This window comes from Artemia sp. Qi Xiang Cuo, chromosome 2, assembly GCF_049724085.1.
Source record: "Artemia sp. Qi Xiang Cuo chromosome 2, ASM4972408v1, whole genome shotgun sequence".
Classification (NCBI taxonomy): Eukaryota; Metazoa; Arthropoda; class Branchiopoda; order Anostraca; family Artemiidae; genus Artemia; species Artemia sp. Qi Xiang Cuo.
The window spans coordinates 24,433,276-24,458,679 of record NC_142795.1 but is presented as its reverse complement, the minus strand read 5'-3'; the positions used below and the strand labels follow the sequence as shown (position 1 = coordinate 24,458,679).

General features: G+C 34.7%; 1 protein-coding gene across 5 annotated transcripts in view; it reads left to right on the top strand.

Annotated features, from left to right (window-relative positions):
- Window positions 1-25,404, top strand: part of LOC148955031 (FHF complex subunit HOOK-interacting protein 1B) — a 76,422-nt gene that overhangs the window by 3,774 nt on the left and 47,244 nt on the right. For 3 of the 5 annotated variants that reach the window (XR_016142820.1, XM_089099855.1, XM_089099835.1), the window contains exons 1-2: window positions 7,056-7,243; window positions 22,182-22,403. Coding sequence is in view for 4 of the 5 variants with exons in the window: in XM_089099855.1 (XP_088955981.1) it covers window positions 22,191-22,403 (213 nt within the window). In the remaining variant the exon portion in view is untranslated. Of the gene's footprint in view, window positions 1-7,055; window positions 7,244-22,181; window positions 22,404-25,404 lie in introns of those variants that run through there. The other 2 variants (XM_089099840.1, XM_089099847.1) reach the window with 1 other exon arrangement.

Below are 25,404 nucleotides of genomic sequence, written 5' to 3'. Positions count from 1 at the left end.
TTAATCAGTTTCCTGTTTTTGACACAAAATGAGCTCCCAACAATTTTTTAGCTATGTAATGTGCAGACTGTCATTACTTGTTTTTTTTTGCAAAAAAAGTTGGGATCAGCACCATTGCATCAATATACATCTGATCTTCTCTAAAATGTATCCACACTGGCTTTTTCTTGATAACATTAAGTTAAAATGGCAGTTAATACTATAATAACAAAACTATGTTCCAAGTGTAAAAAATTCTTGTCTGATGTAGTAGAATACTAGACCAACTAAAATAGTTTCTTCAGCCAAATTCAAAGGTAGATATTGGCTTCTATTATGAGATTCATTTCTTTTGAGAATATCTTGTAGTAACCTTGTTGAAATTTTTGACAGACAGCAACAGGCCCTGTTGAAATATAGGTGACCCTCTGTCAAAATTCAATGGTCCTCTGACAAAAATATAGTTGAAAAATTTATGGGTAGTTTCTCAACAATGAGAGATTTTGATGATTATTATCTGTAATAATATTTCACATGAAAAAAAGTTTCTTTTTAAATTGTAGTTTTTTACTGATTTGATGCTAGATGCTATATTTTTCTATCATCTGAGGAACTGCTGCTTGGCTTCATACTATGGTCATATTTTTAAGCATTTGACTTGGTTGATTGTAACACCCTAATTCGTTTATCACTGAATAAGTTTGAAGTAGACCCTCTTTTAGTAAATTCTACATATGTTTTCTTTCAAATAGATCCCAAGCTGTAAAATACAAATATTCTCTCTGAACCCCTCCCTAATTAGCATGGAATTCTACAGGGAAACTTGTTAGGACCACTCTTATATGTAGTATTGATTAATGAAACTGGTAAGATTCCCTCAAAGGCATTAATATGTAGATGACCTGCTGACCCTTGAAGTATGTCATAGAACTATAATTATATAGTTCTAGAACAAGAATTACATACTTATATGAAGTACGTCATAGAACAAGAATTTTGGACTTTCCAGATTAAGGATAGTCAAAACAAAAATTTTTTAAGTGGAATAAAATGGCAGATTAACAAAGATCTGTTGAATTGGTTGGTGAAAACACTCCAATTTAAAGAAATCAGAGTCTTCTACCCTTTTCTGATAAAACTTAAAACTTCTAATCAAACAGTTAGATTTGTAGATGTTTTTCCTACATACTGAAACCCTTTTCTAACAATAGTCTTTAAATTAAGCCTTCTGGAGCAGAAAAAGCATTTTTTTTTTTATGAAATCTGTTAAATCATTGGTACCTTTACCCTATCTTCCCAGGATGTACTTTAGTCTGTGGATCCATCTCTGGAAGTTTTACTTTCCTAACCTAACCTCTTGAAGATAGCATAAAGTAGCTTGTCTAGAATTTTACCTAGAATTCTGATGGTAAAGGTGTAGAATAGCAGCTCTTCAGACAGAGACATGCTAGAACAAAATGAGAGACATTTTTAGACTGCCAATTTTACATTTGTTTTTATGGTTATGTTTGCATTTTTGACAATTCATCCCCAGCCCATCTCTAATGGTTTCATATAGCCCTAGGCTATAAAAAAATATCCAACAAATGATAAAATTTTTGGTACTTGTATGTTATATCAACCACAGCTATATCACAAGGACCCATGTTAATAAAACAATTCTTACTTCATAATATGCAGAATAATCATAGTTAACATATTTTGCATGCAGCCCTACTATACTTTACCCCCAACCCCCTGAAGTGCAAATATATAGCCCAAATTATATATTTCCTATCTATGCATCTCAGTTGTTTTGATCTGTGTGCCTATAAATTGAATCAACTGTGATGCAACAATAACTGGAAAAACAAGATACAATGCATTGAAAAATATAATTTGGGCTATATGTGCACATTAGGGAGGGTTCAGTGTAAAGTATAGCAAGGCTGCATGCAAAATGCGTGAGCTATGATTATTCTGCTATTATAGCGTGCTGCCTAAGTAAAGAATGATGTGGGCACAATGTGTTTTTTTTTCCTCCATACCTGGGCACTTTGTATCAAAGGAGTTGTCATAGAAACTTCAAAAAGGGCTCATTCGATTGGAATTGGAGTGGCTATTGCCCTTTTTAATAGTCGAAAGTGATTGGAGGGCAACTAGCCCCCCCCCCCCCGCCCCTCATTCCTCCCAACACATCCAAACAAAATGTTTAGATAGCCGTTTGGTTTAGCGTAGTTGATTTCCGGATATAAAATATGTTTTTGAGGAGGACACTCCCCCACAACCCTTGGGCAAGGGTTTTAAGTTATGCCCTGAGGGCATATAAGAACAATGTTGGCACAATGTACCATTTATTATTTTTTTTTCCTTTAGAGCAGGGCACTTATAATGGAAGGGGTTGTCGTAGGAACTTCAAAAGGGGCTCATTTGATTGGAAATTGAGAGTTCTAGTGCCCTTTTTAATAGTTGAAAGTGATTGGAGGGCAACTAGTCCCCCCCTCCCCCACGTCCATCATTCCCCCAAAAATATCCAATAAAAATTTTTAAATAGCCATTTTGTTCAGCATAGTTGATTTACAGATAGAAAATACGTTTTTGAGGAGGACACTCCCCCACAACCCTCAGGGCAAGGGTTATAAGTTATGCCCTGGGGCATATAAGGTTTTTATAGAATGCGTTGTCGTAGAAACTTCAAAATAGGCTCATTTGATTGGAAATTCAAAGGGCTAGTGCCCTTTTGAGATAGCCATTTTGTTCAGCATAGTTGATTTCCAGATAGAAAATATGTTTTTGAGGAGGACACTCCCCCATAACCCTCAGGGTAAATATTTTAAGATATGCCCTGGGGGCAAATAAGGTTCTCGTAGAAGGTGTTGTCATAGAAACTTCAAAAAAGGCTCATTTGATTGGAAATTTAAAGGGCTAGTGCTGTTTTAATAGTCGAATGTGATTGGAGGGTAACTATCCCCCCCCCCGCCCAGCATTCCCCCCAACACATCCAATCAAAATTTTGAGATAGCCATTTTGTCCAGCATAGTTGATTTCCAGATAGAAAATAAGTTTTTGAGGAGGTTTCAACTTCTTTGAAAACTTTCAATGAAGTTGAAAGTTTTAGAAATTAGATCTTTAAGGATGACAACCCCTCCCCCCACAGCCCTCAGGGCCGGGACCATTAGTTACGTCATTGGGGCGTATAAAGTTTCTATTTGAATCATTGTCATAGAAACTTCTAAAGGCCTCATTCAATTGGAAATTGAAAGGGCTAGTGCCTTTTTTAATAGTTGAAAGTGATTGGATAGCAACTAACACCCCTCTCACGCCCACCATTTTCCCAAACACATTCAATCAAAACTTTGAAATAGCTATTTTGTTCAACGTAGTTGGAAGTTCTGGAAATTAGCTCTTTTAGGATGATAACCCCCCTCAGAGCCCTCAGTGCAAGGGTTGTAAGTTATGTTCTGGGGGCGTATAAAGTTTTTATTGAAAGCGTTGTCGTAGAAATTTTAAAAGAGCTCATTCAATTGGAAATTGAAAGGGCTAGTGCCTTTTTTCATAGTTGAAAGGGATTGGATAGCAACTAACACCCCTCTCAAGCCCACCATTTTCCAAAACACATCCACTCAAAATTTTGAGATATCCTTTTTGTTCAATGTACTTGAAAGTTCTGGAAATTAAGTCTTTTAGGATGATAACCCCCTCAGAGCCCTCAGTGCAAGGGTTGTAAGTTATGCCCTGGGGGCATATAAAGTTTTTGTTGAAAGGGCTGTCTTAGAAACTTCAAAAGGGCTCATTCCGTTGGAAATTAAAAGGGCTAGTGCCTTTTTTAATAGTTGAAAGGGATTGGATAGCAACTAACGCCCCTCTCATGCCCACCATTTTCCAAAACACATACACTCAAAATTTTGAGATATCCATTTTGTTCAACATACAAGGTTTGTAACAGTGCAAGGGGTGTAAGTTATGTCCTGGGGGCATATAAGGTTTATATAGAAAGTTGTTGTATGAATCATAGGCAGCACAATTGCTTTGCCTAAGTAAAGAATGGGGACACTCAAGAACGAGACAAGAAACGGGGACTAAGTAAAGAGGAGGACACTCCCCCACAACCCTCTGGGCAAGGGTTTTAAGTTATGCCCTGGGGGCATATAAGAACAATCTTGGCACAATGTATTGTTTATTAATATTTTCCTTTAAAGCAGGGCACTTCCTATCAAAGAAGTTGTCATAGAAACTTCAAAAAGGGCTCATTCAATTGGAAATTGGAGTGGCTCGTGCCCTTTTTAATAGTCGAAAGTGATTGGAAGGCGACTAACATCCCTTCTATGCCCACCATTTCCCAAAACACATCCAATCAAAATTTCGAGATACCCATTATGTTCAGCATAGATGATTTCCACATAGAAATTATGTTTTTGAGGACAGTCCCCTACAGCCCTTGGGCAAGGGTGGTAAGTTATGCCCTGGGGGCATATACGGTTTTTTATAGAAGGCGATGTTGTAGGAACTTTAGAAAAAGCTCATTCAATTAGAAATTCAAAAGACCTTTTTTAATAGTCAAAAGTGATTAGAGGTCAACTAACCCGCCTCTCACGCCCACCTTTTCCCCAAACACATCTAATCAAAACTTTGAGATAGACATTTTATTCAATATAGTTTTAAGTTCTGGAAATTAGGTCTTTGAGGATGACAACCTCTCCACAGCCCTCAGGGCAAGTGTTGTAAATTATTCCCAGGGGGCATATAAGGTTTTTGTATAACGCATTGTTGTAGAAACTTCAAAAAGGGATCATTTGATTGGAAATTGAAATGGCTAGTACCTTTTTTAATAGTCGAAAGTGATTGGAAAGCAACTAAAGCCCCTTCCACGCCGACCATTTCCCCAAACACATCCAATAAAGATTTTGAGATAGCCATTTTGTTCCATGCAGTTCAAAGTTCAGGAAATTATACCTTTAATCAGGACACTACCCACACAGTCTTCAGGACAAGGGTTATAATTTATGCCCTGGGGGCATATATGGTTTCTATTGAAATCTTTGTTGTAGAAACTTGAAAAGGGCTCATTCAATTGGAAATTCGAAGGGCTAATGCCCTTTTTTTTATAGTCTGAAGTGATTTGACTGCAACTAACTGCCCTCTTGCACCCATATTTTCTCCAAATACATCCAATCCATATTTTAGATAGCCATTTTATTCAACGTAGTTGAAAGTTTTAGAAATTAGGTCTTTTAGGATGACAACCCCCCTCCACAGCCCTCAGGGCAAGGGTTGTAAGTTATGTCCTGGGGGCATATGGTTTTTATTGAAAGCGTAGAAACTTCAAAAGGGCTCATTCAATTGGAAATCGAAAGGGCTAGTGCCTTTTTAACAGTTGAAAGTGATTGGATAGCAACTAACGCCCCTCTCACGCACACCAGTTTCCCAAACACATCCAATCAAAATTTGGAGATATCCATTTTGTTCAAAGTAGTTTTAAGTTCTTGAAATTAGTTCTTTTATGATGATAACCCCCTCAGAGCCCTCAGTTCAAGGATTGTAAGTTATGCCCTGGGGGCATATAAAGTTTATATAGAAAGTTGTTATAGAAATTTCAAAAAGGGCTCATTTGATTGGAAATTGAAATTGCCCTTTTTAATAGTCGAAAGTGAGTTGAGAGTAATTAACCCCGCTTACGCCCACCATTTCCCCAAAAACATTCAATCAAAGTTTAGAGATGGTCATTTTGCTCAACGCAGTTGAAGTTCTGGAAATTATGTATTTAAGGATGACAAAACCCCCAGAGCCCTAAGAGTAAAGGTTGTAAGTTCTGCCCTGGGGGCATATAAGGTTTTTATAGATAGAGTTGTTGTAAAACTTCAAAAGGGGCTCATTCAATTTGAAATTGAACACAACCTTCAAGGCAAGGGTTTTAAGTTATGCCCAGGGGGCATATAAGAACAATGTTTGCACAAAGTACTATTTATTATTTTTTTTCCTTTAGAGCAGGGCACTTATAATGGAAGGGGTTGTCATAGAAACTTCAAAAGGGGCTCATTCGATTGGAAATTAAGAGTTCTAGTGCCCTTTGTAATAGTCGGAAGTGATTGGAGGGTAACTAACCCCCCTCTCACGCCCACCATTCCTCCAAACACATCCAGTCAAAATTTTTAGATAGCCATTTTGTTCAACGTAGTAGAAAGTTCTGGAAATTAGGTCTTTGAGAATGAACCCCCCCCCCAGCACTCAGGGCAAGGGTTGTAAATTATGCTGTGGGGGCTTATAAGATTTTTATTGAAAGTTTTGTAGTATAAACTTCAAAAAGGCTCATTTGATTGGAAATTGAAAGAGCCATTTTTAACAGTTGAAAGTGATTGGAGAGCGACTACCGCCCCTCCCACGCCCACAATTTCCCCAAATAAAATTTGCACTTTACTGAAAAAATAAAAATGAATGTGCATTGTCAGTTTAATATACATATACTGAAATTTAGTAATCAAAATGTTAATATTATTTGATTTATTAAAGTTATAAAAGTAAAAACATTTATATTTTTTCAGTAAAGTGCACATTTTGTTCTGGCCTTGGGAAGACATAGGGGTTTTGCACCCAACTTATGTTAATTTCTGCTCGTTTTGAGTTTGACTTGGTTAATTATTGTAATTTCTGCTTGTTTTGGGTTTCATTTATTTATCTCATTTATTTCATTTATGTGGTAGTTTCACACTTGGTAGATTATTTGATTTTATTTTTGCTCATTTTTTGTTAAATGGAGTTCTTTACTTTTCTTTGAAAAATTTATTTTGTGGAAAAAGTTTTTTTTAATTAATTATAACAACAAAAATGTTTTCTTAACGTAAGTACTCACTGTGGTTGATATAATATACGAGTACCAAATTTTTTTATATGAAGCAAGTATCAATGAGTTATATTTTCTTGTTATTTCTCATTTTTGACTATTTTTAAATCTTTTTGGTTAGTTTTTTTTTATATCGCCTAGGGCAACATGAGACAATTAGAGGGGCTAAGGATAAATTGTCAAAAATCCAAACAAAACCATAAAAATGAACAGAAAAATTGCAATCTAAAAGTATATCTTTCTTTTTGTTCTAACATATCTCTCTCTGAAGAGCTGTTATTCTAAGCCTTTACTGTTCTGATTCTGAAGGCATGTCAATTTTTTGGGCTATTTCAGTACACTATTAATAGGAAAATTTACTAATTAAATTCAGATATTTTCAATTCAATTGACAATGGAATCCTAGATTAAAAGAACTGGACATTCAAACCAAGATTGAAAAAAAAGGTAAACTGCTAGTTGAAAGTTTTTTTTTTTGTAATCTTGAAAATAGTTGATTTCAGTAGGCCTAGCCTCCATAAAACTTTTGGGTAATCTACAGTCTAAAATATACCAAGGAAAAGTGTTTTCAAGCTATTATCTCTACTTTTTCCTTATTCCTATTACTTAAAAGATTGTATAGAAGACAGGTCTATTACCTATCTAAATCTTTACAAAAAAAATTTCACCTTGAAGTAGGCTAATTATGCATCCTAGGGTGCAAGATTCTATAACTGACAAAGTGGCAATATGTACTCACCAGTTGATTCAATTTTTTTTTGTTCTTTCTGAATATACTAATCAACTCACTTCTAAATTTCCTCCCCCTCATGATAGCCCCATATATAGTTGGTCCAAATAATGTGTTTCTCCATTACATTAGTCTAGTTATTTATTATAACAGTAAATATATACAAGGGTATTAGCCCACAGTTGGGCCTACTGAAAAGGAAGCAATGAAATTCTAAAACCAACTTTAAAAAATCCCAAAATACTTGCGTATATCATTCCTGAAAACCTTTCACTTTACTTTACCCCCATCCATCCCTAAAGTGCAAATATATATAATATGCTAATATGCAAATATATTGGCTTAGCAGGTCTACACTTAAGGCAACAAAACACAATAGAAAATTTTATCCCCATAACTAAGACCTTACTATATATGACAGCTAGCATAAGTCATAAGTCTGCAAAGAAACTTAAAGAAATGCCATTGGAGAAAAAAGCATAAGTCAGGTCATTATGAAAGATATGTCAAAGCCCAAAATAAATTAAGGAACCTCACCAAACAACTGTGCCCTAATTTCAAGACAAGACATGCCAACCAAAGCAAGTTGAACCCTAAGAAATTCTGGAACTATCTATCTAGCAGAGACCACAACCAGAGATCCATAAAATGCTTAACAGCAAGTGATGGAAATGAAGTCAGTGACACCCAAAGTATGGCTGATCTTCTAACTGATCGATTTGCATCAGTCTTTACTAATGAAACTGATAATGTTCCCATTCCCAACCTAAAGCACAACATTTAGAAGCAAATGAGTTGTATTATTGTTACTGCATCTATGGTAAAAAAATGACTCAAAATCCTAGACATCAACAAGACTGCTGACGACATTCATCCCCATCTGCTAAAAGAACCTGCTGATGAAGTTACTCCTGCACTACCTATGCTTTTTCAACATTCTCTTAAATAATTTCTGAGACCACACTGGCTAATCATGATAAATCAAAAAATCGCGAAGAAAGGAAGAAAACGAGGACAATTCATTCTGGGTAGTGGTGTTTATAGAATTCCTTGTTCTTGTGGCTGCTTTTATGTTGGTAGAACCCAACAGCAATTGGGGGAGAGGTTATCTGAACATAAGTCCTCAATCAACAAGGCCATGAGGTTACGCCAAAGGCCTGAGGTTTTTTATTCCACCTTGGCGCAACATGTGTACGAGAGTCCACACCATTTCATTTTGTTTGACGAAACCTCCATTGTTGCCCCCGTTAAGGGTCTCACGCAGGTTTTCAGGGAGACAGTTGAAATTAAAAAGCACATTCATCAAAAGGTAGCTCTCAATAGGGACACTGGAGAAATTTTTCTAAGTCCCAATTATGACAAAATTATTAATTCTGATCTTTTTTACATACATCCACAAAGCTATATTGTGCGATCGAATAGAGTCTCCAATAACAGTCAAACTGGAAAGTAATCAGCCTTTAAGAGTGCTTTACGCAAAATGAAATTTTGAAATGCCATTTAGACTTGTGTTTTTTATTCAGTTACCCTTTCACCGTTACTAGGAAAGGGTCATCCAATTTTAGTTTGGTGTTTTTATTTTAAGGTTTGGTTTTTATATTTTTATCAGTTTTATTCTGCACTGAGGACGGTCAAGCGGAGGTCTTGACCAAAATATTTGTATAATTTTTCAAATTTTTTCACTGGCTGTTAATTGTCCTCGTTTTCTTCCTTTCTTCGCGATTTTTTGTTTTAACATTCTCTTAATCATAAGCAAGTCCCCTCCCAATGGAAACTAGCCTATATCACACGTATCTTGAAAAAACGGGATGGATCCAAAACCGAAAATTATAGATCTATCAGCCTCATGTCTGCTGTTGCAAAAGTCCTTGAGGATTATTAATGATGCACTTCTTCGACACTTTGTTAAAAATGAAATTATCACCAACAGGAAGCAAGGCTTTCTCCTAGGAAAATCTGTCGAAACTAACCTTCTAGATACCCAGCATGCAAAAAGTGAGGTAGCATAATAGCCATACTACTTGGCAGTTTTCTTGGCCCAGTGAAATTTATTGGCAGATTCTATCCAAAAATACCAGTGCTTCAATTATCCCCAAGTTTGTCAGCAGCTTTTGGAATTTTGTTGACCTGCTACTGGATGCTTTGAAACTTGATTTGATTCTCTTGGACCTAGCCAAAGCATTTGACAAGGCCCTGCATAGTTGGCTTGTTTTAAGTAAACAGCAGCAGGAATCAACCAAGAATTAGTAGATTGGCTAATGGACTTCCTGTCTGGTAGATATTAGACTGTATGACTCTTTACAATGAACGAAAAATGTACCTACTTGCAGCTCTGTAAACTCCCAAGTGGTGTTCCCCAGGGACTTGTTCTTGGACCCACATTGTTTCTCCTTTATATTAATGATATGATTTCCAAGGTCAGCAACCACTTAACCTTTTATGCTGGTGATTCAAAACTATTTGGTGTATCTGAAAAATCATCAATACAATCCAATCTTGATCACATACAGGCATGGGAAGAAAGGGGCTTCTCTCTTTTAATATATCAAAATGTGCCAGCATTCATTTTGGTCACAATGATGCTCAGCACCTTTATAATATGAATGATAACCAGACATCATCCCCCATTCCTCTCCCAATTTGCACCAGGGGTAAAGACCTGGGAGTCACTATAGATAACCTTCTAAAGGTCCATGAACACTCTGTACAAACTGTTTCCAGAGCAAATTCAAGGTTTGAACTTATCAAAAGAACACTTACTAGTCAATTGTGTGGAATATTGGGCTTATTAAAAGAACACTTACTAGCCAATCATGTGGAATCTTCTTGAAGCTATACAAGGCAATTGTGATACCAGTTTTTGACTTTGGAACCTGCCTTGTTGATCCTTTTTATAAAAGTGAAAAATTGAAGGTGTACAAAGGATTGCCACCAAGTGCACCTCTGGACTTGACAAGAAACCATAAAGTGAATGGCTGTCTACCACAAAACTCCCAAAGCGCATTGCCATGTAACCTTCCAGCTTTACCTTCCAACACAAGCATAGTTACATATTACTCACATATAAATACATTGACCAACCCCAAAATAAGCTCTTTATACAGTTACCCAAAGAAAGAGAAACACAAGGTCACTCTAGCAAGCTTCGTAAGCCCAGAGTTAACTATAGAATCAGATAGGACTTATATTTAGGCAAAGGGTCATCAATGATTGGAACTATTTAAGTGAAGAGACCATGTGTTTCCATGTGAGACCATCAGCCAAAGTTTTCAAAAGGAGACATCAAGATATGAATGGAGCTGCCCATCCTCTGTGTCTATTGGAACTATTGGTCATCAATAGTTTGTCCAGGTCATTGGAAAGGGTCATCAATGATTGGAACTATTTAAGTGAAGAGACCATGTGTTTCCACCATCAGCCAAAGTTTTCAAAAGGAGACATCAAGATATGAATGGAGCTGCCCATCCTCTGTGTCTATTGGAACTATTGGTCATCAATAGTTTGTCCAGGTCATTGGAAAGGGTCATCAATGATTGGAACTATTTAAGTGAAGAGACCATGTGTTTCCACCATCAGCCAAAGTTTTCAAAAGGAGACTTCAAGATATGAATGGAGCTGCCCATCCTCTGTCTCTCATAAATAGTGATCAAGATGTATGCATATATATAAAGGAGTTGGGCTAAGATGCTGATGCTGCTTGTCATATCCAACCAGCTTGCATACTCTATCAGAAGTTGATGTTGTTTTGTGGTGTGTCTACTCCAAACTACAGAAGAATGGTCCCCTTTATCATACCTAAATGTGGTCACTGATACCAAGTGAGCTTAAATTGCATCTATTCTAGCACTCTTCTTGTCAGAAGGCATGTCACTGGGCTGTAAACACAGTCACAACCCTCTTTGTTTTGTAAAGTGTTTTAACTACCACCTTAACAACGGATCCAAAGTGGGACCTTATTTTGCTCCAAAATGTAAATTAAGGTAATCAATTAATGAACTAAGGAAACATTATAATAATAATAAAAAATCTTGCTTCATAATATGCCTAAAAATGTAGTCAAAAGATTATTTGTGTGTAAACCATTTCACCACCCTGCCCCTAATATGCAAGTATATAGCCCACCCACAAATAGAAACACCATTGATAAAATCGAGATAACTAGAAATGCATGGGAAATATATAATTTGTGGAATATATTTGCACATTAGGTGATGTACAGCTTCTGGAAGGGGTGCAAAGGAGAGCTAAAATGTAGTAACAAAGATGAGAGACAAGCCTTGTTTGAAGGAGCTTAAATTATCTACACTGGTTTACTAACGACAAAGAGCTGATATGCTTATTACAAATAAGCTTATTTCACAAGTGCATTTGCGAAGTGATTTGATTATTACATTCAGAAATAGTACAAAAAGCAATTGCATAGTGTTCACCTTGTCCATATCTCAGTTACATAAATCTTGTATATATTTGCTAACCATGATTGGGGGTTTTTAGTCTCTTTTCCTTTGGCTCTAAGTTTTAAAAACACATTTTGGTATCAGTTTAGTGCTCTCACTCTCCCTAAAGAAACATTTTAAATTCTGGAAACTACTTTGGAACATTCATACCTAGCCTAAATGTAGACCACTAAACTTTTTCAGATAAGTACACTAAACATGTCAGATAGGTACATACATGTCTTTTATGGGATCTCCTGGGCCTTAGAAATGAGAAATTAATAGAGTTAATGCTTACAGACTAGGGACTATTTTAAGGTAACATTAAAAAGTACTTAAAACAATTGTAAACACTTGCCTATCTTATTCCAAAAGGCATATTGATTCACTGTACCCCCTCCCCCCGCCCAATGAACAAATTAACAGCTCACTATATGGCTAGGTTGTTTCAATTATATCTTACAATATGAAACAAATAACACTTGTATTTACAGCAAGGAACACTGTTCAAGCAACAAAGTAAAGAGCAGTGTTATTACAAAATATAGTGGCAATATGGAAAGTGAAATGTGAGCTATATTTATCCATCAGGGGGATAGGAGAAAAGTGAAGCAATAGAAATGAAGAAGTGAAGCAATAGGAATCACCCTTAGGAATGAGATAAGGGAGTAATCATAATTGTTTTAAAGTGGGTTGGTTTTCAGAATTTTTTGTGTTTCTTTCCAATGCCTCCCACTCTTTAAGCATTTCTGGAGTAAAGAAAGGATGTTGAGAACACCACCATAGGACATAATTTAGGTGATAAGTTTATTCCTGAAAGTTTCCGTCCACTTATTTAACTTTTGTTCAAGATACTGAAAAGCCTCATTTATAATTTATCCTAGGCTAAAATTTTAGATAATGGAATTTTTGGTACCCTAGAAAGTGGTGAGGAAGGGAAATGAAACTTTCAAAACTTTGTATAGAAACTGTCTCTAAATTGCTGTTTCCTGACATAAAAGTTATACCATCACAATTCCGTCCTAGAACCCCCTCCTCCCTAATGGGGCCAGAATTAGACCTGGTCTATATATAGAAGTCTACTGATTTTGTGAGTTTGTCATTATTTTTTATCAGGCCCTATTAAGGAGGAGGACACAATTGCAACAGCAACTTGAGAAGAGCATTAAATAAGGTATCTAATGGTATATTTTTTTTCCATCTAATTTTACCCCACAAGTATTCCTTTACCTTTCGAGTTATTGATCTCTATCGTACCTTCCTCTAAAGAACAATGCTCTTTTATTATTTGGGACAAACTTTCCATTACAAAAGCAAAACTGTAAGGAACAGTTCTATTACATAGACAACTGTAATTATAAACAGATATTGCCTTTCTGAACTAGCAGTATAATCACAAAAGAGTAGTACCATTAAATTTTTCATTCATCACTGTTTCCAAATATAATGGTTGTTAATAGCAACCAATATTGTGACGGTAGCTACTTGCTAACATCACATTTGTGTCCTAATCCTCCCCCCTCATTGTTCCTATATGGAAGAAAAATGGCGTTCTTTACACTTTTTGCTAACATCAGTGAGCTTTAAGATCTTAGAACAAAGATGAGTTAAAAAACGATAATCTTTGCAGAAAGATGGAATGCAACGCAACACTTGAGTGCAAGTTTTAGGAGTCTTGAATTCTGGTACTTTGGGGCAACTAAATTGTCCAATATCATTTCTAATCTGAAAGTCGCAATTTTCAAATTCCCTTATATGAACTTTGAAATGGTATATGATTATTTTATTTTTAGTTCAGTTTAAGTTAATCTATTTTTATTTGATCCTAAGTTAAGAACATGTTTTACTGCCCCACGTTTTTACTGTCCAAGAGTGTCCAATATACTATTTGCTTTCCTATTGGACACTCTTTCCAAATATTTTGAGTGCAACTGTTGCATTGTGTCCCAACCTTCTTCCTCTTCAAATGAGGCTACATGTAGCCTCAGGCTATATCAGGCAGCCTGAGCTAGGCTGTGTACAAAACTGTAATAATTTTATTGTTTGTTCTTTTTCAAATGACGTTATTTGAATTATGAGTCAATCGGTGATGAAAAATAAGTGAAAAAAATTAATAAAACAACAGAATCAGCAAAATCTTGTATATAGTCAAAGGCTATACATGGCTCTATTAGAAGGGGGGGGGGGGAGAGAGAACTGGAAAACAATTTTGATGGTTGTGCTTTTTATATGTGGAAAGAGTATTGAATGGAGAATCAAGCAATGGTACTCTTTTGTTATTATAGTGTTGATTCAGACAAGGAATTTTGTACGAAGTTAACCTTTTATTTTTTTTTAATTCAAGAACGGTATAGACCTGTTTTTATGCCATAGAAATAGGGAAGGTGTAGAGATAAGGGCTTGAAAACACTATCCTGAAGTGTAACTTAGGCTCTAGATTTATTCATAAAAGAATCATTCTTCTACACCACCAACTACAAGCAGAAAGCCCACTTATTGAAGCTGAGTGGCCAACCAACCCACTCTGATGGAGTCATAGTAATGAACAGGGTACGTCAGGAAGCCATACTGGCCCCAACCCCCTGCCATAGTACATTAACAACATTTTCATATATTTGGATATTAATACATATTTCTTTGCTGATGGTGCCAAACTCTTCAGCATTAGAACTCTACAGAACAGCCAATGCAACATAGACAGGCTACAGGATTTGACTTAAAACTGGATCCTCCAATTTGATACAGTCAAATGCTGTATTTTGCACTTTGTTCCTACCAACTCAATAGCTACCTAATAAATTTACAGTCCCATCACTAAAACAAGGGAGTATCTAGAGAGCAGAGAGGAAGAAAGGGACCTTTGTTTCACCATTAACAATAAGTTGAAGTTCCCCAGCCACATTCAACTTGCTGTTTCTTTTGCAAACTTCATCCTTGGCCTATTAAGATGGGTCATCAGTAGCCACAAACTCAAAATATTCCTAAAATTGTATAAAGTTTTTGTCAGGCCCCACCTTGATTTTGGCATGTGTCTTGCTGCTCTTTCTTATTGGCAAGAGGCAAGACTTGTTAAAAATGTTTAGAGACATTTAACAAAGTGCACAAAGGGCCTAAAATTAGCCCTTCATTGCATCTTAAATTGCATCCTACCCCTCCCTCTTTAATGTCTGGAAATAGCCTTAGGGTATATACAAAAAGATCTTGGTTTTTGTTATTTGATATCTATTTCTTATCAACATATGGTATATAATGCCAATTAAAAACAAAAAAAGCAGCAAACTTTATATGTAGCCTAGGACTAGGCTTCGGTGCCAAGCCGGCGAATCGATCGAACACTGTCAACGAGAGGACGGGTTGACCACCACCAAAATCTGATAATGTCATTGGTACCCCGCACGCGTGCCGCCGTCGGTAGAGATGGTGGCGTTTGGCTGGCTTAGAATTAATTTTTCGGCAATTCTTTATTGCGTCAACCGCAAAGTCGGAGCTTTTCTTTTCTCGTGTGGTTAAGTATTTCGATTTTCCTGATTAAAAATAAAGCAGGGCTTGCACTATCCCCGAATTTTTGGGGATTTCTCCGAAAATCTATGTGTCGCCCCGAAAAAAATCTGGTTCCCCGAATCCCCGAAAATCACCCAACCACGTTGCCACCTCAAGTGATATACCACTAGTGACTGTCCCTGCTAAATATTACGTTGTAAACTATAATTCTTCACTACTCTCTTGTTCGTCATTTTTCGTCTCTTGTGTTACTTAGCATATAAACCAGACAGATACAATTACAATATACACGGTTCTTAATACGTTGACAAAACGTATTTTCTTTATGAAATCAAATAAAAAAAACAGTTTTTGTTTAACTGAAAGTAAGGAGTGACATTAAAACTTGAAACGAACAGCAATTATTCCGTATAAGAAAGGGGCTGTCCCCTCCTCAACGCCTCGCTCTTTACGCTAAAGTTTTTTTTATTTATTTTTTTAAAGTAGAGTGGTGAAAAAGTGTCAAACTTGAAAGTTACCGTTACCACAAACGGTTTGATAAGATTAAACCATTTCGAATGCAGGTTCCCAATCGCTATAAGATTCTTACATCATTCATACTCAAGAATTTCATTTTTAAGTTGAACGGAACGCATATACTATACAGGTTCAGTTGTATTTTGAATTTCTAGTCAACAGATTGTTGTAACGGCTGAATCGTAAGTTTGTAGAATTTTGTTTTCTTTTGCTATTTTTAAATACAGTTTCTTAATGTTTAACACACGATTATTGAACGCCTGACAGATTAAAGAAAATACAATCTTATTTGTAAAAAATTTTTACCTCCCCCCCCCCAAAAAAAAACAACCTGCTATTGAGACAAAATTTTGCTATAGACTATGTACAAGGTTGGGGAATTGAAGTTTGAAACGGAAGTGACCCCAAAAATATGATTTATAAAAAATTGTATGTTATTGCCTATAGGGGGGGATAGGGGGTTGTCATTTTTAAATGATAATACTTCAATTTGTTTTAATTGAAAGTAGGCATGCCGAAAAGCTAATCATTTTTTTCATTTTAAGCGGAGACGGAAGAAAATAATATCAAATTCCCTGGGAACCATAGAAATATTTTGATAGACCCAGGTCCTTCCATTGGGACTTGTTCATTGTCTTGGGTATTTTTTTTTATTTCTCATAGGCTACTGGTCTAATTTAGTTTTTGCGTGTTCTCTCTTTTAATTAGATTGCTTGGATCTTATTGAATGCCATGGCGAATCTATTATCTGCTATTTCAAATATTGTGCAAGGGATCTGAAACGCCACAGCCATTTCATTTCTACCAAATTTCTACATCTCTTGATGAATAACGAAGAAGACTAGCGTCCAGCCAGTGACTTGCGAAGTTTTTAACTCATGAATAGGCCCGAATCTTTTGTAAAATAATAAAAAAACAAGTTATATATATATATACGTATATCTTATGTGTAATAAATTTATCAATTCTCCAAAAACATTCACCAAAGTAAAGACCTGTCTTCAATACCAACTTCTAAGCCTACGAATTAAAGCTTAAGGGAAGGACACTTTATGAAAACATGACAAATAAAGTTTATTCAGCATTTAAAAATTGTAGTTACTAGTCTTTACATAATCTTTGAAACATTATAAGTTGGGAATAGGCAGAGTTTTTTTTTTATTGAAAACACTTTCTGGGGCCCTAATTTAGGCTGTTGTTTCATTCCTGAAAGCTTTGTTCATTTAACAGTTTAACTGAAAAGATTTCTCAATAATAAAAACCTTTAACTGCACCAAATTAGTACACCTTACAAGTTTGTACTTTTTGTATGCTCTGTAATGCAAAAAACTCCTTTGGGCTTTAAAATTATTTTTAGGCCATTTGCTACTATCTGATATTTTGCATGTTTTTGTGTGACTTCCAGAAAATCCTCCTCATCCTGCTACACAGAGTTATTCAATAAATGGCAAGACCCATCAAACAGTTCGTGGTAACGAACTGTAAGTAAGGAGCGACCCGGCTCAATGGTAACCGAAACTAAAAAGTGGAATTTTGATACCAATAGATACATTAAAAGAATCAGATTTTAATTTTGATTTCAAAAATCTAAGTTTCATCACGTTTAATCTTACCCATCAACAGTTACGCGCCTGAGAAAATTTGGCTGATTTTCGAAAAAAGGGGGAAAGACCCCCTAAAAGCTATAGAACCTTAATGAAAATCACACCATTATATTCAACGTATTAGAGAACCCTACTGCAGAGGTTTCAATCTCCTATCTACAAAAATGCGGAATTTTTCATTTTTTGCCAGAAGAAAGATCACGGATGCGTGTTTATTTATTTTTTTTTCTTTTCCCCAGGGTAATCGTATTGACCCAGTGGTCCTAGAATATCGTAGCAGGGCTCATTGAAACGGAAATTAAAAGTTCTAGCGCTCTTTTTAAGTGACCAAAAAAATGGAGGGCAACTAGGCCCCCTCCCATGCTCATTTTTTCTCAAAGTCACCCAATTAAAATTTTGAGATAGCAATTTTGTTCAGCATAGTCGAAAATCTAATAAATATGTCTTTTAGGATGACTTAATCCCCCACTGTTCCCAGGGGAAGGGCTGCCAGTTATTAACTTTGCCCATTGCTTACATATTGTTTTGGTTATTGGGAAGTATACAGACATTTTCAGGAAGGATTTTTTTCTGGTAGGGGGGGGGGCTGGAGGAGGGGGTTACTCGGGAGAATCTTTCAGTGGGGGATGTTTCTTTGGGTTAAGGGACATTTCTATGAAGGGGGCGCCGGATTTCCAAGCATTATTTAAAAAACGATCAGAAATAAAAAAAACGAGTTTTTTCAACTGAAAGTAAGAAGCAACATTAGAACTTAAACTTAAAACGAACAGAAATTATTACGTATATGAGGGGGTTCTCCCCCAAGTCAATACCTCGCTCTTTACGCTACAGTTTTTTTAGTGCTTTCAAAAGAGCTATCTTTTCTAATTAAACGGTCTTTGTGGTTCATGGGTTTGTGAATTAAATTTTTTTTTAACTTTTAACGTAAAGAGCGTGGTATTGACTAAGGGGAGAACCCCCTCATATACATAATAACATATACGTAATAACAAAAACAATAAAAAAAAACAAGCGATACGGTTCAATAGTAACCGAAACTTTTAGAAACGGTATTTTGATCTCAATAAATGTATCAAAAGAACGGGCTTATAATGCTGATTCTAAATATATAAATTTTATTAAGTTTAGTATTACTCATCAAAGGCTACGAGCCTGAGAAAATTTACCTGATTTTTTAAAGGGGGGGAAACATCCCCTACAAGTGAAAGAATTTTAATGAAAATCTCGCCGTCAGATTCAGTGTATCAGAAAACCCTATTACATAGGTTTCAAGCTCATATCTGCAAAAACCTGCAACTTTGTATTTTTTGCCAGAAGAAAAATATACGAATATAGAAGTTCGTTACGTAAGTTAATTTGTAAATTACGTCAGAAGCAAATTTAGAGACAGCCATTTAGCAAAAGAAAAGAAAAATTTTTATGCAAATTTTGTTCACTTATTCAATGACGGTGAGCCAAAATAAAAGCTGCATTAACTAAAAAACGATCAAAAAGTAATTAAAAAAAACAAGTTTTTTAAACTGAAAGTAAGGAGCGACATTAAAACTTAAAACGAACAGAAATTATTCAGTATATGAAAGGGGCTGTCCCCTCCTCAACGCCTTGCTCTTTACGCTAAATTTTGACTCTGTCTCAAAACTTTATTTTTTAAAACAATAAAAACTTTAGTATAAAGAGCGAGGCGTTGAGGAGGGGACAGCCCCTTTCATATACGGAATAATTTCTGTTCGTTTTAAGTTTTAATGATACTCCTTACTTTCAGTTTAAAAAACTTGTTTTTTTATTTAATTGCATTAAGAATGCATGTTTTTCTTAGAGATGAATGTCTATATCAGAGGCTGCCAACCAAAAATGCCCAATTGCCTGAGGGAGTAAAAAGATTTTGTGTTGAGAGTGTAACAAGGATGGTGAAACTGGTTTTAAGGCTTTTTGGTCATCCTAAAAGTTCTAAAGCTGGACAGAGCTGTCCAGGAATGGACCTGTAGCCCTAATTAAGGCATAGGAAGGGGTTTACTTCATATGGTAAATTTTATAAATGATATTTCAGCTAAAATCTTATGTTCGTAATAACTTATTGTAGAGCTAAGCTGTCTTTGTCTTTGGCCAGCAAATCTGCACTTTATTTCCTTCAAAACTGCACTCTCTTCTTTTGAGATATACAGAGTTTATTCCCTTCTAGTTAGTTAGTTAAATAGACAAGGAGTAGGGCTCATGATGAATATGGAAGCTGCCAAATCTTGTTTAGGCTGGGAAGGTATCAATAATAGAAAACTAATCGGTCATTTTATGACTAAAAACTTTAGGGTATCAGTTATTGTAGTATATGCCCCTATAGAACCGACTGATGGAGATACTAGTGACTCAGATGAATTTTACGTACAGTTTCAGGAGCAAATAGACAGGGTCCTAGGTAAATTAATTTAAAAAACTTTTTCCACAAAATAAGTTTTTCAAAGAAAAGTAAAGAACTCCATTAAGCAAAAAATGAGCAAAAATAAAATCAAATAATCTACCAAGCGTGAAACTACCCCAAATCAGCATCGATAAATAAATGAAACCGAAAACGAACAGTAATTACAATAATCAACAGAGTCAAACTCAAAACGAGCAGAAATTAACATAAGCTGGTCACAAAACCCCTATGCCTTCCCAAGGCCAGAACAAAATTTGCACTTTACTTAAAAAATATAAATGTTTTTACTTTTATAACTTAAATAAATCAAATAATATTAACATTTTGATTACTAAGTATAGTATATCTATATTAAACTGACAATGCACATTCATTTGTATTTTTTCAGTAAAGTGCAAATTTTGTTCTGGCCTTGGGAAGGCATAGGGGTTTTGTGACCAACTTATGTTAATTTCTGCTCGTTTTCGAGTTTGACTCGGTTAATTATTGTAATTTTTGTTCGTTTTGGGTTTCATTTATTTACCGATTCCGATTTGGGGTAGTTTCACGCTTGGTAGATTATTTGATTTTATTTTTGCTCATTTTTCGTTTATTAGAGTTCCTTACTTTTTTTTGAAAAACTGAGTTTGTAGAAAAAGTTTTTTAAATTAATTTCTGTTTGTTTTATATTGACAAAGTCTTTTCAGGGAAAAAGAGAATAATATTTTAAATCTTTTCGTTTTTTAAGACTCTATAGTTTGGCCTCCTATTTGTATGCTGTAGAAAAATTTTCTGCAATTTTCACCAACATACACCCTTTCAAAAATCTGGACACAAAGAGTAGTGTTTAATTTAGTTTCACACCTCCTCTGGTTGACCTGAAAAGGAAAATTTGATACCATTCGCAAAAAATTTACTTTCTTTGATAGCTTGGATACCCTTATGCTATTTTGAATTGTTTACATTTTAAGAGCAGAAATGGGAGGTTGGACGTGGCTGGGGGGTAGTGGAAGGGGAATTAGTTGCCCTCAAATCACTTTCGACTATTAAAAAGGGCATTAGCCCTTTCTATTTTCAATCGAATGAGCCCTTTTCGAAGTTCCTACGACAACTCCTTCGATACGAAGTGCCCTGGTTAAACAACAACAATAGGAAAAATAATACATTATACCCTCTTCGATCTTTACTATAAAAAATTCAAGCCTTCCAGTCACTTTCGACTATTAAAAAGGGCACTAGGCCTTTCGATTTCCAATAGAATGAGCCCTTTTGGAAACGCGGATGAAGAATGACAGATTGCCGAAGATTGTCCTTGTTGGCCAACGATCAAGGGCTAAACGGGAAGCCTGTTGTCCGCGGCTGGCGTGGGAGGATGTCATAAAGAAAGATTTAAGGGAAAATGGACCTTCCAGGGAAGGTATAAAAAGGGAGGTTTTGAACAGATTGGGATGGAGGAGGAGCGTTTGTAGCTGTGTTGGCCTCAAACGGCTTTATGCTGCGGTGAGTTGTTAGTCGTAGTAGTAGCAGTTAGCTCTGACTCCCTTTAACTCTTTAATACCAAAAATATCCAGTAAATTTAGAATTTCAAGTTAGAAAGAGACTGTTTGCTGTTGTTAACATACAATGTACACATATAGGATATGACATGAGCTACTCCTCTTGATCAGTAAGCTAAACTATTTGCTAATTTGCTGTTGTTAACATACAATGTACACATATAGGATATGACATGAGCTACTCCTCTTGATCAGTAAGCTAAACTATTTGCTAATTTGCTGTTGTTAACATACAATGTACACATATAGGATATGACATGAGCTACTCCTCTTGATCAGTAAGCTAAACTATTTGCTAATTTGCTGTTGTTAACATACAATGTACACATATAGGATATGACATGAGCTACTCCTCTTGATCAGTAAGCTAAACTATTTGCTAATTTGCTGTTGTTAACATACAATGTACACATATAGGATATGACATGAGCTACTCCTCTTGATCAGTAAGCTAAACTATTTGCTAATTTGCTGTTGTTAACATACAATGTACACATATAGGATATGACATGAGCTACTCCTCTTGATCAGTAAGCTAAACTATTTGCTAATTTGCTGTTGTTAACATACAATGTACACATATAGGATATGACATGAGCTACTCCTCTTGATCAGTAAGCTAAACTATTTGCTAATTTAATCTGTTCCAGATTTAAGACATGAGCTGGCTGAGCAGGTCAAATTTGAGAGCAAGTATTAGAAAAAAAATATCAAGTGCTGTTGGAAATACAAATCTTTATCAAGACTCAGGAGGTGGAGGAAATGAAACTAATCAAAATGGAATATTAAATATATACAATGGAAGACCAGACAGCTTTGAAGATTTTTGCAAGAATTTACAAATTTGCTACGAGATTGTTGGAAATACTGAGGTATATTTTCTTTTTCATCTGATATGTTTTACCTAGTCCATATTGCATGATCAAACTATTGTGTGGTATTTGGTTATTACAAGATATTAAATGTTTAATTTCATGTATAGGGTGATATATTTACTGGATGGAAGTGCTAGATTTATCCATTGCTGGAAGCATTAATGCAATTTTTTTCTTCTTTCTTTATCTATTCAATATTATTAATATTTTTTTTATGGTTATGGGCATTCATAATTCTTAGCTAATTGTTGTCAGACAAAATATATATTTTTTTTTTAATTGAATGTATTTCATGCATACTATTATTACTAACAACTTGCTGCTGTACTGAGATGTGAAAGGCCAACATAGCTGTTCATCATGCTTCTCCACCCAATCAGTTCAAACATTCACTCTTCAATCCCTTGCATGAAGCTCCACTTTAATTTAAATTGCTTCTTATGACCTCTCCCCATCCTATTTGGAGGCGAAAATTTTTTTGTTTGACATCAGAGGGATGGCCATAAAGTATAACTTTTGGTTATCTATTGCCTTCAATTGTTAAAACCTAGCCTAGCTATCTAAACTTTTCTTTTCTTATTTTATGATTAAATCATATTCTATTGTACAGATTTTTCATATTTTATATTAGTTCTATATGTTTTATTATTTTTATATTATTTCATATTATATTATTATTATTTATTTTTTTATATTATTTTTATTAGTTTATTTTGTTATTTATTATTTTACTTTATTATTTAATATTATTTTTATATGTTTTATATTATTTTATATGTTTATGATTATTTTGTATGTTTTATTATACAGCTGATTTTTTATATACAGTCTTTGAAACGACTTCATAAACCTGTCGTTACACAATTCATCTGGAAAGCACTTAGTATATCTTCTTCAAGCCTCTAAAGCACAAAGCAAAACTTGACCAATATCATTACCATGGCTTCCAATATCCTATTCTTTGCTTGACATTATGTTTGTATTATTAAAAATCCTTTTCCGCTAAAAGAAAACAATCTCCATTTTATTTCATTTACAAGTTTATTACAATTAAAAAGCACTTAGTATATCTTCAACAAGCCTCTAAAGCACAAAGCAAAACTTGACCAATATCATTACCATGGCTTCCAATATCCTATTCTTTGCTTGACATTATGTTTGTATTATTAAAAATCCTTTTCCGCTAAAAGAAAACAATCTCCATTTTATTTCATTTACAGGTTTATTACAATTAAAAAGCACTTAGTATATCTTCTTCAACCCTCTAAAGCACAAAGCAAAACTTGACCAATATCATTACCATGGCTTCCAATATTCTATTCTTTGCTTGACATTATGTTTGTATTATTAAAATTCCTTTTCTGCTAAAAGAAAACAATCTCCATTTTATTTCATTTAAAGGTTTATTACAATTTAAAAAATCTTATAAATTCCTAATATGTACACATTAATTCAAATTAATATTATTGATAAAGTATTTGTTTTTATTTTTGTTTTTTTATTGTTTTTTTTTTTCACACCTAATCAATGTTTTCACTATTCTGGTGACTATTATTTTTGTGAATGCTTATTATTTAGGTGATTGTTCCTGTGATCAGACATTGTGAAATTTTTCTGATGCAAAATCGCTTATGTGTAGAAGATACAGCAAAAACCCAATCTGTTCAAATCAAATTGGTTGATCCAGTCTATTAAAAGACAAAATTGGAAACAATGGAACTGGAAGGGATAGAAAGCCCTTCAATTTGTACAAACAGATGCATATTACAATGCCTCAGTTGAAGGGTGGCAATGCAGCAATTGAACTGTTTTAATGCTTAAGTTGTAACAAAAATAGATGAATACTGATGAAATTAGCTGTTGTTAAGAAATGTCAAATAAGCCCAAACTGAGATTTCATTATCAAAATTGGAAACACTGTCCTGTTGTGACAAAAAAGCTGACATCCATAATCTTGTACAATATAGAAAGTGTCCTTGAATAAGAGAAAAATGAAGATTTTTAGGATGTTTAAAGGAAATACCCTTGAGTTTCTTCTTATATCTACTCGTCTAGAAACCTTAGAATATTACTAATATAGATTTTTACAGATAAAAATGCAATTTATTAAATTAGATTTTAAAATTGCATCATTGTGATGCTGCTCTTTTTTCAAGATCACTGACAATTCCAATTGTAAATTATAATGTCTGGAAAGGTCTATTAGAAATGGTTTCGGAATTATGATTTATGTTTTTCCTTATTTAGACAATTGTTTTTGACAAACATACCAGTTTTATCAACTTATGGTCAGTAGATTAATGCCAGTGTTTTAAATGGCACTAAAATAAAGTATTTCAATTATTTTCTTTATTATTAGTTGGCATTATCTTATTATCTTGGTTACTCTACAAGTTGCTTAGAATTTTGCTATATTTCATCAATATTGTTGTTGAAGTGCCAAAAAATAGTAGAAATGTCACAAAGGGGATTTATTGCAATATTTAAGTCAAAGTTGTATATTCATGGCCAGGTTTTTATCAAAGGGGAGAAGGTGAGCTAAGCATTCCACGTAGGGCGGTAAATCAAGTTTAAGGGCTTTTACTAAAAAAAAAAAAAAACATGATTCGCCCATATGTCTTCAAAGTTCTGTTAAATTAATATTCTTTACAGAAAGATATAACTGAAGCTATCAAGAATGTTAAGGCTTTATGTTTTATAGGTGTAAACAAACGGTGAATGATCAAAAAATGCTTTTAATTGGATGTCCAAAAACTTTGCAACACAATTTAAGTTTTATTATTATTTGAAGTCAGTTTGATTTTCTTCTTCAGCTCATGCCATTTTCAATATATCCTTATTTCTCACGACTAAGTAGCTTGTAAAATAAATTTAGCTAACAGTTTTTGGATCATGAAGGTTGTTCCAATTGTGGAATGGAGTCATTTTGCAAAAAAAAGTTTGAAATGATATACAAAAAAAATATTATGGGATGACATACTGTAGAATTATAGGTTTT